The sequence below is a fragment of the Populus euphratica genome, unplaced genomic scaffold (genome assembly GCF_000495115.2).
Source record: "Populus euphratica unplaced genomic scaffold, PopEup_1.0 scaffold361.1, whole genome shotgun sequence".
In the NCBI taxonomy this organism is placed as follows: domain Eukaryota; kingdom Viridiplantae; phylum Streptophyta; class Magnoliopsida; order Malpighiales; family Salicaceae; genus Populus; species Populus euphratica.
Window position 1 is genome coordinate 217,461 of NW_011500252.1, and position 13,816 is coordinate 231,276.

Sequence of the window (13,816 nt, forward strand, 5' to 3'; positions counted from 1 at the left end):
TTTAGTTAAGGAGTTATTGATACTTCAAGTGCAAAATGCTGATATAAAACCTTGGTAAAAATATATTTTTAAGTATCAATCACCAACCTTGTCATCATGAGGAGTCTTCAGGTCAACCCTGCAATTAAGAAGCACTAAGTTTTCCAACCTTTTCATCGAGAAAAATAAAGTTAATTTCAGTCATCAGGAAGGACGTATGTCAACCTTGCAATTAGGAAGGAAAAATGTCAGTCCTATAAAATCACAAAAAAAAAAGCATCAATTGAAAACATTTGATCAAACCTTATCATTATAAAGAAAATTGAGAAGAACTCTACCATCATGAAATTCTAAAAAAAAGAAAAAAAAGGAAAAAGAAGAAGAAGAAGAAGGAAGCAAATTCAAACCTTGCCAACATGATAAACATATATGGGCAGGTCGCCCGTGAAAATAGACCAGTGAGTGTGTAGGCCAGTTACCCCTAAAAATAGACTAGGATGAACATGTGTGGATAGGTTACCCATGAAAATAGATTAATATGAGTGTGAGAGCAGGTTGCCCATGAAAATAGACCAGAATGAATATAAGTGGGCAAGTCGCCCATGAAAATAGACCATATGAGTGTGTGGGTTGGTTTCCCTTGAAAATAGACTTTGATGAACATGTGAGGGGAGGTTACCCGTGAAAATAGACCAATTTGAGTGTGAGGGTAGGTCGTACTTGAAAATAGACCATGTGAGTGTAAGGGCAAGTCGCCCATGAAAATAGACTATGTGAACATATAGGTCGGTTGCCCCTGAAAATAGACCATGATGAACATATGTGGGTAGGTTGTTTGTGAAAATAGACCAATGTGAGTGTAAGGGCAAGTTACCCATGAAAATAAACTATGTAAGTGTATGGGCCAGTCGCCCCTAAAAATAGACCATAATGAACATGTGTGGGTAGGTCGTTCGTGAAAATAGACTGTGTGAACATATGGGGCGGTCGCCCCTAAAAATAAACCATGTGAACATATATAGGAGGTCGCCAGTGAAAATAAACCAATGTGAGTGTGAGGGTAGGTTGGCCATGAAAATAGACCATATGAGTGTGTAGGCCAGTTGCCCCTGAAAATAAACCATGATGAACATGTGTGGGCAGGTTGCTTATAAAAATAGACTGTGTGAGTATGAGGGTAGGTCATCCATAAAAATAGACTGTATTAACATGTGGGTAGGTCGCGCCTGAAAATAGACCATGATGAACATGTGTGGGGGGTCGCCCATGAAATAAACCAATGTAAATGTGAGGGCAAGTCACCCATGAAAATAGAACGTGTCAATGTGTGAGCCAGTCGCCTCTAAAAATAGACCAGTGTGAGTGTGTGGCCAAGTCGCCCCTGAAAATAGACAAGTGTGAGTGTGTGGGCCAATCGCCCTTGACCTTGTGAGTGTGTGGGTCGATCACCCTTAACCAAGATGAACATGTATGGGTAGCTTGCCCATGAAAATAGACGAGTAAGTGTGTATGGGTAGGTTGCTCATAAAAGTAAATCAATTTTCTTCAAAAGAGGTAGATTGCTCAAGATAATGAGTTCATTTTCTTTTCTTTTTTTTCTTTACGAGCTTACTATGCAAGTTATTGATGATGTCTTGCTTCGTAAATATTGTAAAGAGAGGGCATCTGTTGTTATCTATTTTTGGGTTCCAAAAAAAATGAGAAAATACAAAAAAAAATGAGAAAATACAAAAAAAATATTCGAAAGAAATCCAAAAAAATAATATGAGTGAGAAAAGGATGCTGAAACGTCTAAAAAATTTTAAAATTGGTTGAGGAGGTTCAAAAATATAAAAATTTGGAATTTGACAGTATATCGTTAACTAATGAGAGCCTTGTTGACAAAGAAAATTTAATTTTTGAAAAAATATATCCAAAATCAGACGTTTATACACTGAATTAAATTTTATTTGAGATTTAATTGAATTTATGGAGGGTTGGATTGTAAGAAAATTGATTTTTAAGTCAATTTAGGCTTTTATTGAAAGAAATTAAAGCTCTGAGGTCCAATTATAATTTTGAAAAGTTGATTTGGTCAAATCAGGGGCTTAAGTATATAATTAGTGAAGTTTGATGGCCAATTAAAGATTTAATTGAAACAACCCAAAACTAAGGACCAACCCAAAAAAGATATTAAAATCAAGGGATCCAATTACAACATTTCCAAGGGGGCTTGATTACAAAATTATAAAAACATTTAAGGACCAAATCAAAAATATCATTTTAAAATTGAAAACGGCGCTGTTTAATTAAGAATTGCGCTCACTGTTCATGGTCTTCTTCAAAAGAAAGAAACGGCTGGAAATAAAGAGACAGTGGAAGCGTTTTTTGCAGAAACAGTGGAGCTATTTCAGTGGAGCATGTCTCGCGCCGGCTGTTACCATGTGCATGCCATAACGCATGCATCCTCTGGCTATAAAAGCCAGAGGAGGGACAGGGGGGAAGAAAGGAGACGACATAGAAGGGGAAAATAAAGGAAACAGAGAGAATTGGGGGGAGTAGGAGACAGGGAGAACGAGACAGTAAAGAGAAAAAACAAAGGAGGAGACAGGGGGGGACGAGAAAGGAGAAAGAAGAACAGAGGAAAGAACAAAGTGGGAAATTCAGGAGAGTGAAACACAAAGGAAGGCCGCATGAGGATATAGAAACAGAAGAGCAAAGGAACGGTAGAAGGAGAAACCAAACGGCGAATCCAAAACACAAAGACAGTAGGGGAGGTTAACACCACCATCGATTTCCTTTCTCCAGAAGCAGGTATGTTCATGTCCTTTCTTCGCAACAATTAACGCCAGGTTTGTCTAGAAAAACAAAATGAAACAAGAGACGAAAGCAAGCCAAAAGATCGCCATTTTGTTTTTGCTCTCTTAATAACCAGGGGTCTTTGTTTTTCCTATCTGCAAAAAACAAAGGATTAACAGTGCGAAGATAATATAATTACCTTCACACTGTTCCATACATGCGTAGAATTTTACGTGCGCATGGCGTAAATTATTAATTTTTTATTAAAAATATTATATTTTTATCATATTACATGTTATTTTAATCAAGATAATAAAAAAAATATTAAATATAATATAAATTATATAAAAATATTTAAGTGATAAATTTTTTTTTATTATCCTAAGTAAATTAGACAAAATATTTTATATGTTCTCAAATAGTTTTGAATAAAACATTATTGGCTAAGATAGAATGAAATTTGAAAAGAGTTTCAAATCTTATTTAAATTATCAAAGATGAATAAAGAACAAACATGATTTAATATGTCATACATACTCCATGCTCTAATATTAAATCAAAACATTATTGATTAAAGAATATTAATTATACCAAGAAACCGGTTACAGAAAGATTAAGTTAAACCACCAATAACTTTTTTAATGTTTGAGGAATTATAACACGTTGCTAAACGATGCATTTGATCTTTAAATATAAATTAATTAACTGTTGAATTAATAATAAATTAAATTATTTAATTCTATTTTATTATAATTATAATTTATATTTGGGTTAACATATTAAAAACCTAATGGATCATACATATTAATAATCATTAATCATAAATTAAAATGGAATAATTTAATTAAGTATTACTTGATTAAAATATATTTTACAAATTAAAAATAAGAATGTAATTAATAAAATAATTATATTTTTAAATTTAGAAAAATCAAATGAGGACTTGATTAGATTTACTTTTAAAACTATCATAAATTAATTTGTGATATTATTCAAGGATAAAATTGATATTTTATTTAATTCATAATGTTTTTTAAATATTTCTAATAAAATTCTAAAACATCATAAATATTTTTATTTTATTATTTTCACTAAATAATCACCGTATTACAATTATTAGTAACAAAGTGCTTTTGATTTGTTGTTTACTATAATGTTCAAATATTTAATTTTTATTTATAATTTCACAGGTGTTTGCAAAATCCTTACTTGTTGTTTGCGGAAATTCTTATTTCATGAATTCTAAATTAATAAAGAAAAAAAATAAAAAGCATAACAACATACAAAAATCACAATAATATAGATAAATAACAATTATGTTGTAAACATTTTATGTTATTTCTTATAGCTTGCATCGTCATTCTCTTTCCATTATCCTTCAAGTGGGTACATATCTTCCAAAAGGACAGTTCTGATCCCTTGACTTACTGTTTCTTTCTATGCTTTCACTAGTGTGAAAGCAGACGAAGGAACTACGAATTTCCAACAGCTGCCTTATCTTCCACCATCACACAGTCCTTGATCTCTTGTATCATCGTTAACACTTGCCACGCTGCCGGTCTCTGTTCTGGTGAGGTCAAGCGACAAATGCAAGCAAGTTTAGTAATCATTCCAAGGTGGTTGTCATCCCCGCCACCATCATCTCTCACTGCCCTGACCCAGGCCAACATACCAGCGGGCACAAGGTATGGATGCTGTGATGGATGTTTACCTGTCAAAAGCTCCAGTAATAGGACACCAAATGCATAGACATCAGACTTGGCAGTGGCTTGGTGGCTTGACTTGCGAGTCTCAGGTGCTTTACATGCTGCAGAATCAGGATCTTCACTAGAAGAAGTGTCTGCAAGCAAGGCAAGGCTGTAATCTGTGATGCAGGCCTCAAAATCAGCTCCAAGGAGGACATTGGCGGATTTCAGGTTGCCATGGACAAGATTCGACATTTGGTGGATGTAGGCAAGACCCTCTGCCACATCTTCTGCTATCTTTAAGCATGATGTCCAATGAAGCGGCTTCGCCCTCGTAGATCTTGAACCTGCGCAAATTGTTTCCAGTTGTAAACTAAGGCCGTTTGTTTACAATAAAGTAGTTTTATTTAGAAAGTATTTTTGTTGAAGTAAATTTTAAAAAAATTAAATTATATTTTTTATATTTAGTGATATTATAAAAACAAATAGTAAAATATTTTTATATATTTGATTATATTATAAAAAATAAGTTGAAAAATAATTTATTAATATTTTATTTTTTAAAATTTTTTAAAATAATAAAAAATAAATTTTACAAATTAAAAAATTAAATGAGAATATAATTGAAAAAAATATAATTTTATAAATTATCTTAAATAAAATAAATAATAATTAAAATAATAAAAATCAAATCTAACATATAAAAAATAATAAAATAATAATAATTATAAGTTTATAAATTATTTTAAATAAAATAAGTAAAAATTAAAAGAATAAAAACTAAATTTAATAAATAAAAAATTTTAATTAAAAAACTAATAAAAGAAAAATAAATATAATCATAAAAATAAAAACTAAAATTAATATATAAAATTAAATTAATTAATTTTAAAGAATAAAATTAAAAAAAATAATTTTAACAAAATATAAATAAATAATATGATATTTTTTTAATTTTTCATAACTACTAAAACATATTTACCGCTCAAAATAAAAAAAATTATTTTTTAAAATTTAAGTTAAATTTTCTGTTAACAAAAAACTATTTTCTTCTGATTAAAAATTATTTTTTTAATCAATATTTTTAATAATAAATATATATAAAAAAATTAAAAAATTACTTTTTAAAAAATTACATTTTAACAAACAAACACACCCTACACCCACAGGGTGATAACCCTTAAGATCAGCCAACAAATAAATGAACTCTTAAAGCACGAAGACTGGCCCATCAAGTTCTCAAAGGATGACACAGTCGAGTGTCTGCCTAACTAATTTTCTTGACAAATTTACTGTGAAGCTTGCACATTAATAGTGAGAAAAAAAAAGACCAAAATTTAAATTCAAAACACTCAACATCAATGCAGCAAGTAAGTGATTGATGTGAACTCAGCCGAAGGACATGTTACGTTGAAGAGCGATCCATGCTCCTACAAGGACAAAAGTTTCAATTCACTTTGACTTACAGCTCACGCCATGATTAAAGTCTAAATAATTGTTCATTTTGAAAACACACCGTGATCGTCGGCAGTGGAACATCAACATTACAATCCAAATTCCCAAAAAGCTGCAACAGTTTAATATCGGTTTGGAATGATGCTGGAAGTTGTGTTCTTAAATGTTTTTTTATTTAAAAATATGTTAAAATAATATTATTTTATTTTTTAAAAATTTATTTTAATATAAACACATTAAAAACATGGACTTACACAGTTCCTTGTGAGCCAGCCATCCAATGCAGTGACATAACATGAACATAAAACCATACAAACGCGATTCTCTGGTGGGTCAAACTGGATTATTTATGTCTCCTATCTATTTCCAAACATTAGGCCCAACTCTTGGTTGAAGTCTGCTTTTCATGTATTAATTGAATTCAACTGACATGCCAGAAACCAAATCTTCGCATCATATATATGTGAGAACTCCAGAAAGAAATTTTCTCATGAAAGTATCAGATTGGATAAAGAGGGCTTAATTGCTTAAGACCTGACTCGAGAAAGATTTAGCCTCGATGCTAAAACCTATCTCGAAAATACGTAAACTTTAAGAGAGAAAAAGGTCTTGTGGAGATACGGGTTCTGACTTAAAAGTAATGAACTCAGAAACTGAAACAAGAGGAATGCAGATCAGCCAAGCCCAGATAAAATTCAAGAAAGGAGGGGAGAGAAGAGAAAGAAAAAGGAAGTACCATGAATGAGATTGAAGAGACTGCCATTGGGTTGATAATCATAGATAACAAGCCTCTCTCCTTTAGCTTGAAAATAAGCAACGATTGGCACCAGATTCAGGTGTCTCAGCTCACCTACAACATCCATATGCCTCTCGAACACATCACTACTAGTTATTGCAGTCTTACCAGCATCAAGCCGTTTCACTGTGACAATCAATTGATCATCAAGAACAGCTTTATATGTAGTTCCAATCGTACCCCTCCCTAGCAACTCAGCAGATGCCCTCATTAACCGCTCTAATGTATAAACCTGTGCTTTCCCTCCACAAAATACTAAACTCCCGCTCCTCTCTGCTCTCCTAACTTGCTGAACCAGCCCTTCTTTTGCTTCCGTATTTATAGTCTCATGACCCTTCTCTCCAACTTCACTTTGCATTGCAGGTTTCGAATGAATCCTCACCGGAGAACTAGTCCCGGTCATTGCTTGTTCTTTCTCTTCAACTCGTCTTTCTTTCTTCTGTGTCTTGACCAGAACAAAACCAATGCACAGCAAAGAAAGTACTAAAAGGGAAACCCCAATAGTAAATCCTAAAACAACAATACTTCTATCATGTTTTTGCTTCGAAGGCGGAGTTATAGATACTACAACCCCACCTTGAGCTTGAGCACTTTGTCCGAACGGCACTCCTGATGGCGTAATAGCATTTGGAGAAGCTGACGAGTCAAGGAACGGAGACCGTGGCTTAGATGACTTGTTAATAATCTCTCCGCAAAGATCAGGATTTAAGGAGAAAGAAGAAGTGTCAAAACGTGACAATGTAGGGGTCAAAGGGATCGGGCCGGTAAGGTTATTACCAGAAACATTAAAGAAAAAAAGAAGTCCAAGGTCTAACGAAGGGACAGTCCCGTTTAACTGATTAAACTCGAGTTTAAGCAACTTTAAGCGGCCTAAAGAAGATAAGTTCACAGGAATTGGTCCGTTGAGATTGTTGTAAGAAAGGTCAAGAATTGTTAATCTATGGAGTAATAGAATGGAAGGAGGGAAAAAACCAGAGAAAGAGTTATGGTTTAAAATGAGAGATTTTAAGTTAAAAAGTGGGGACAAGTCGGGTATTGGACCTGATAGAGTGTTGTTTTGAAGAGAAAGCACACGAAGTTGGTCGAGCCGGGAAAGAGAGAAGGGAGGAAAAGTGCCACGCAGACCCGAGGATTGAAGGGCAACACGAACAACACGGCCTTGAGCACATTTGATGCCTTGCCATTGACAACAGTCAAAACGTTCGTTAAGTGTGTAGAAGAGTTTGTTGTCTAAGTCAGCTTTGGATTTGAAAGAGAGAATGGAAACTACGTCTGGTGAGAGAAGTTCTGTTGTTTGCTCAAGTAGGCAGGTGGTGAGGGTGGTGGAAGACAGGAGGAGGAGGAGGAGGAGTGGGTTGGTAAGTGGCATTGTGAAGTGGAAAGTGGAGAATGTTGTGTTGGTGTTTGTGTTTCTTTCAATCGGGGATGGTCGTCGGTGGTGGTGGTGGGTCTGGGTTTAAAGTGTGTTGCTGGGCAGCTGGCTGAATGGCTGGGTGTTTCGTGAGTGGGGATTCAGGAAGTCACGTGGAAGGAGGGATTGGAGAAATTCAGAGTGTTGGAGAAGTCATTCTGTTATCATTTGTTTGAAAACAGAAGTAAGCTTGGCAATTCATGACAATATATACTGTTACTATGCAAATATTGAATAAAAACTAATGGTAATTAAAAATATATTATTAAAAATTCTAATAATTTGAATTAAACTTGAAAAAAATATCATTGTAATTAAAACCTCTTTCTTATTGAATTATTTTGTTTTGATAAATATTTTTTTAAATAAAAACTCATTATGATTGTAAGAAAAAGCTTCAATTAAAAAAAATTATGAATCAATAATTATTACACACTTGAACAAAAAAATATAAGAAAGTTATATAAAAATATAAAAAAAATTAATAAAATATATATTTTATTTTCATTGAATATTAATGAGCAAATTAAAAAAAAAATATATTAGTTTAATATATAATTATTCATAAAACATTCGTGAATATTATCATAAAAAGCGCTAATTTTCCTGAAAATTACTTAAATATCTCAATAAATTAGATAATTCTTTAAATATCTTTTAAAAGATTTATTTTAAAAGAATTTTATTCAAAAATAAAAAAAACAAGAAAATAAAATTGAGTTAAAGGTATTCTTAAAAAAAATTAAGTATACATAGATTGAAAAGACAAATAACTCTTAAAAAATATCAAACATGTAATATCCAAAAACAATATAAAGTTGTGTTGGTGTTTGTGTTTCTTTCAATTGGGAATGGTCGTCGGTGGTGGTGGTGATGGTGGTGGGTCTGGGTTTAAAGTGTGTTGCTGGGCAGCTGGCTGAATGGCTGGGTGTTTCGTGAGTGGGGATTCAGGAAGTCACGTGGAAGGAGGGAATGGAGAAATTCAGAGTGTTGGAGAAGTCATTCTGTTATCATTTGTTTGAAAACAGAAGTAAGCTTGGCAATTCATGACAATATATACTGTTACTATGCAAATATTGAATAAAAACTAATGGTAATTAAAAATATATTATTAAAAATTCTAATAATTTGAATTAAACTTGAAAAAAATATCATTGTAATTAAAACCTCTTTCTTATTGAATTATTTTGTTTTGATAAATATTTTTTTAAATAAAAACTCATTATGATTGTAAGAAAAAGCTTCAATTAAAAAAAATTATGAATCAATAATTATTACACACTTGAACAAAAAAATATAAGAAAATTATATAAAACTATAATAAAAAGTTCATAAAATATATATTTTATTTTCATTGAATATTAATGAGAAAATTAAAAAAATACATATTAGTTTAATATATAATTATTTATAAAACATTTGTGAATATTATCATAAAAAGTGCTAATTTTCCTGAAAATTATTTAAATATCTCAATAAATTGGATAATTATTTAAATATCTTTTAAAAGATTTATTTTAAAAGAATTTTATTCAAAAATAAAAAAAAACAAGAAAATAAAATCAAGTTAAGGGTATTTTTTAAAAAATCAAGTATATATAGATTGAAAAGACAAATAACTCTTAAAGAATATCAAACATGTAATATCCAAAAACGATATAACAAAAAAGGTAAATATATGGACTTGTTTAGTATTAATCAATTATATAATTAAAAATAATAAAGTTATATATGAATCTTTACATTGCTTGGTTGTTTATGTTATTAGTAATAAAATTATTTATAAAGAAAAAAATTTGAAAACACTTACGTGGTTGATATAAATAAAATTGACAATGATGATGTTAAGGGCTTTAGTGCATTCTTAGACTCATCTTGCATTTGACATTGAAGACTTCGGTATGCTAACATGGAATTAATTTATAAATTGTCAATGAAAGATCTAGCAAAAAGGCTTCCACATCTTGAATACAAAAAGCAAGTGATCCATGACGCTTGTCAATACAGCAAGCAAGTAAAGAGCTCTTTCAAGGCAAAGAATCAATTTTTTAAATATCATGCACTTAACTCCTCTTTTTAGACTTATTCGGTCATATGCATGTTTCTAGCCTTGGTGATAAAATTCTTGCATTCGTTATTATTGATGGTTATAGTAGATTTATATGAGTTTTATTTTTTTTTTCCTATAAGGATAAGCTTTCTCAAAATTTTGAAAAGGAGTTCTAAATGAAAAAGCTTATTTGATTTCTAAATAAAAAATAATCACTATGGAGAATTTGATAATCTTGCATTTAAGAACTTTATGTAGAAAATGATTTTTAGCATGAGTTTTCTACTCTTGAAACTCTATAACAAAATAAAGTTGTTAAAAAAAAAATTCTCTTCAAGAAATGAAAAAATAAAAAGAATAATGATAAATGAGTATAATTTGCCTTAATATTTTTAGGCAGAAGGACACTTTGTGTTATATTTCAAATTGATTTTTTCTTTGATCTATTTTACATAAAACTCCATATAAGTTTTAGTTTGAAAGAAAACCTAATAATTTTTCATTTTTTTTGTATTTGGGTCAAAATATTTTATTTTAAATAACAAAGATAATTTGAAAAAGTTTGATGTCAAATATAATGAAGATATATTTCTTGGTTATTCCTCTAGTAGTAAATTAGAAAGTAATAATTGTAAAACTCTAGTACTTGAAAAATCTATATATATTGTGTTTGATAAGTCTTTGATCTTCAAAAAGAAAAAAAAAGAGAGGGGATTAATGTAGATGTTATTTTTTATATCTTAAACTCAAATGAAACACAATAAAACACCTCTAGAAAGAATGATCAAAGGGAAAAACATCAAATGACTCCTCAATAAAATGATCAACATGATAAAGAGCAAGCTTTACAAAGTCTTTCCAAAGTAAATTAAAATAAATAAATAAAAAGACTCTCTCAAGATTCAATAATTGGTGACCTATTAGTGGACCTAAGACACAATCTTCTAAGATTAATCAAGTTAATAATGTTTCTTTCATCTCTAAGCTTGAATCTAAAAATTATGATATAGTTAGCATGGTGATTAGTACTTAAAAATATTTTTTTATTAAGATTTTATATCATCATTTTACACTTTAAGTATCAATAACTCATTAACTAAAGCATGTTTTATAATAACATGTCTAATAATATAAGATACCTTTAATTTATTGTAAATGTTCTTCTTAAATGCAGGCCTATCATATAAATCAAATTATTGATTGATGAGTTTAATTACTGAAATTAAGAAGATAAAGAGAGTGTTATGCATAGAAAAAAGATGATGATTCAGTCCAAACTAAAACACTATTCGGTTATTGGATTATAACTGGAGTTGTAGGACTTGGATTTAGGTCCGGTCTATATGGATGGAAAGCTAAGACATAGGCCTAAAACTTTTATGAGAGTCTAAGATTCAAAAAGACTACTTTTAAGTTCAAAATATAACAACAATGGAGAAGTCCGAATCTGTCTTATGACCTAGATATTGTTCAGTGTTTAGCCCATATCTCGAGTTCTAGAAGTCCAACTACACTTATTCTTTTTTTGTTGAAAAGCTGAGACAATTTCTTAGAATTTCATGATGATTATCTGTTTAAATTCTGATGTTAGCAGTGATATTTTATTCAGACAAGAAGATAAAGATTGTTACCAAGTGAAAATGTGGCCACCCACTCAACAATTAGTCATTACATTAATAATTTCAAATTTTAGCCTATAAAAGAAGGTATTTGCCATGCATTTAGGCATATTGGTTTTCAGATCAAGATCATGTTTTTGCTCTCTCTTTATATTTTTGTAATGCTTAACTTTTGTTTTAATTAATCTCTAGTTTATACTTTTAATTTCCTTTACTATACTTATATAATTATGTTATCTTCTTGTTTATTTATGTTTTTTTTCTTCATTATATTTATTCAAGGTGAAAAGGTTATACTAATGGTGTAAGAACAAGTATAGTACAAACTCAACATGGGCTTTAATATTTGATCCTAATATATTTTGTATTTGTTATCTTGTTCACTTTTAATACTTTGCTTGTTAAATGGTTAATCTAGATTTATGTTGTATAACCCTTGGTATAACAAATACTTGACACTTTCATAGCCCAACTGTATGGTATAAACGACATCTGTGCTATGAAAGAAACTTAATTTATTGTTAATAGAAGTTATAATCATGAATACCTGATAACATTTACAAGTATTAATATTATTCGAATAAGATAACTAATGTAATCATGTTAACAATTTATAATCTGATTGAAACCTCCTTTGTATATGGTTTTCAGTTGAGTAATAAAAAAAAACTTATACTATACTTGTTTGAAATACTACTAGTGGATCATCTAATCTTGATAATTATTTTATTATTATTTAATCCTTATATTAATCTTACATCTCAAGAATTCTCTTCAAATCCTTTTTGTTCATTGTTTATAATTATATAATTTTGATCTTGCCAGGTTATTTATTACTTCGACATTTCTATACTTGGAAAAAGATATCAATCTTTTAATCGTGTCAAGTTTTTGACACCGTTGCTAGGGAGTTAAATTCTTGTATAAATTATAATATTTATTTTATTTTATTTTCATTTTTCTTTTATCTAACCTTTGTTTCTTTTATTTTCTTTTATTTTTTTTCTTTTATTAAAAGATAAAGATAAAACTTGACTACAAAATCTTAGGGTAAGATTCATTTGTGCTTGTAATGAAATGTAACAATAATTTTTTAATTTTTTTTTATTTTACAGAACAAACTCTTTCAAAAGACAAATCATCATTTTCATTCAAAAATCAGGAGAAATATTTTACCAATATTGGGATAAGTATCGAGACTTGCTTAATACTTGCCCTCATTATGGTTTTAAAATATGAAGATTGGTTTTGTATTTTTATGAAGGGTTAACACCTAAAGATAGACAAATGGTGGAATTGATGTGCAATGAAACTTTTGAAGATAAACACCCTAATGAAAAAATGAAGTACCTAGAATTGCTATCTGAAAATGCTCAAAATTAGGACACTAAAAACACTTATGAGGCACCAAGTAAAAATCAACCTCATACATCTATTAGAGAAATGTACAACATTGGAGAAGATCATGACCTCCAAGCCATTTTTGCATCTTTAGCTAGAAAAGTCAAGGCACTAGAATTGAAAAAAAAGTGATCAATTAAAATCTGTTCATGACATTGTGTGTCAAATCTATGAAACTAATGAACACTCAATCAATGACTGTCCAACTTTTTCTTCTTTCAAGAAATACCTCTGTGAACAAGTTTATACTTTAAATAGTTTTCAAAGACCCAATCATAACCTATACTTGCAAACATATAATTCTAGTTGGAGGAATCACCTAAATTTTAGTTGGAAGAGTGACAACAATAATGCACAAACTTCACAACCACCATTTCAAGCATACCATAATTTCTAAAATTTTCATGGATATGCATCTCCTTATGTTCCCCCTCCTTGAAGAAAACTTGAGAAAATATTGTATGCATTCATTGAAAAGTAGGAGACAATTAACACTGAAAATGTTCAAACCATAGTAGATCTAAAAGATGCTCTTGCAAAATTCAAATCTGCTCTCAGTTTTCAAAAGAAATGTAAGTTTTAATCTAAAACAGAGTAAAATTCTAAAAGGTAATATAATTCAAAAGCAAGTAGTTCTAGAAG

General features: G+C 30.2%; 1 protein-coding gene across 1 annotated transcript; it reads right to left on the minus strand.

The window, feature by feature from the left end:
* Positions 1-4,022: 4,022 nt before the first annotated feature.
* On the minus strand, positions 4,023-8,251 carry LOC105112740 (probable inactive receptor kinase At5g67200). The gene is made up of 2 exons (XM_011008560.1): positions 6,634-8,251; positions 4,023-4,789 (listed from the first exon to the last, which is right to left on the minus strand). Exons 1-2 carry the CDS (start codon positions 8,060-8,062, stop codon positions 4,230-4,232), a joined length of 1,989 nt encoding a protein of 662 aa, XP_011006862.1. The 5' UTR covers positions 8,063-8,251; the 3' UTR covers positions 4,023-4,229.
* Between the last annotated feature and the right edge of the window lie 5,565 nt (positions 8,252-13,816).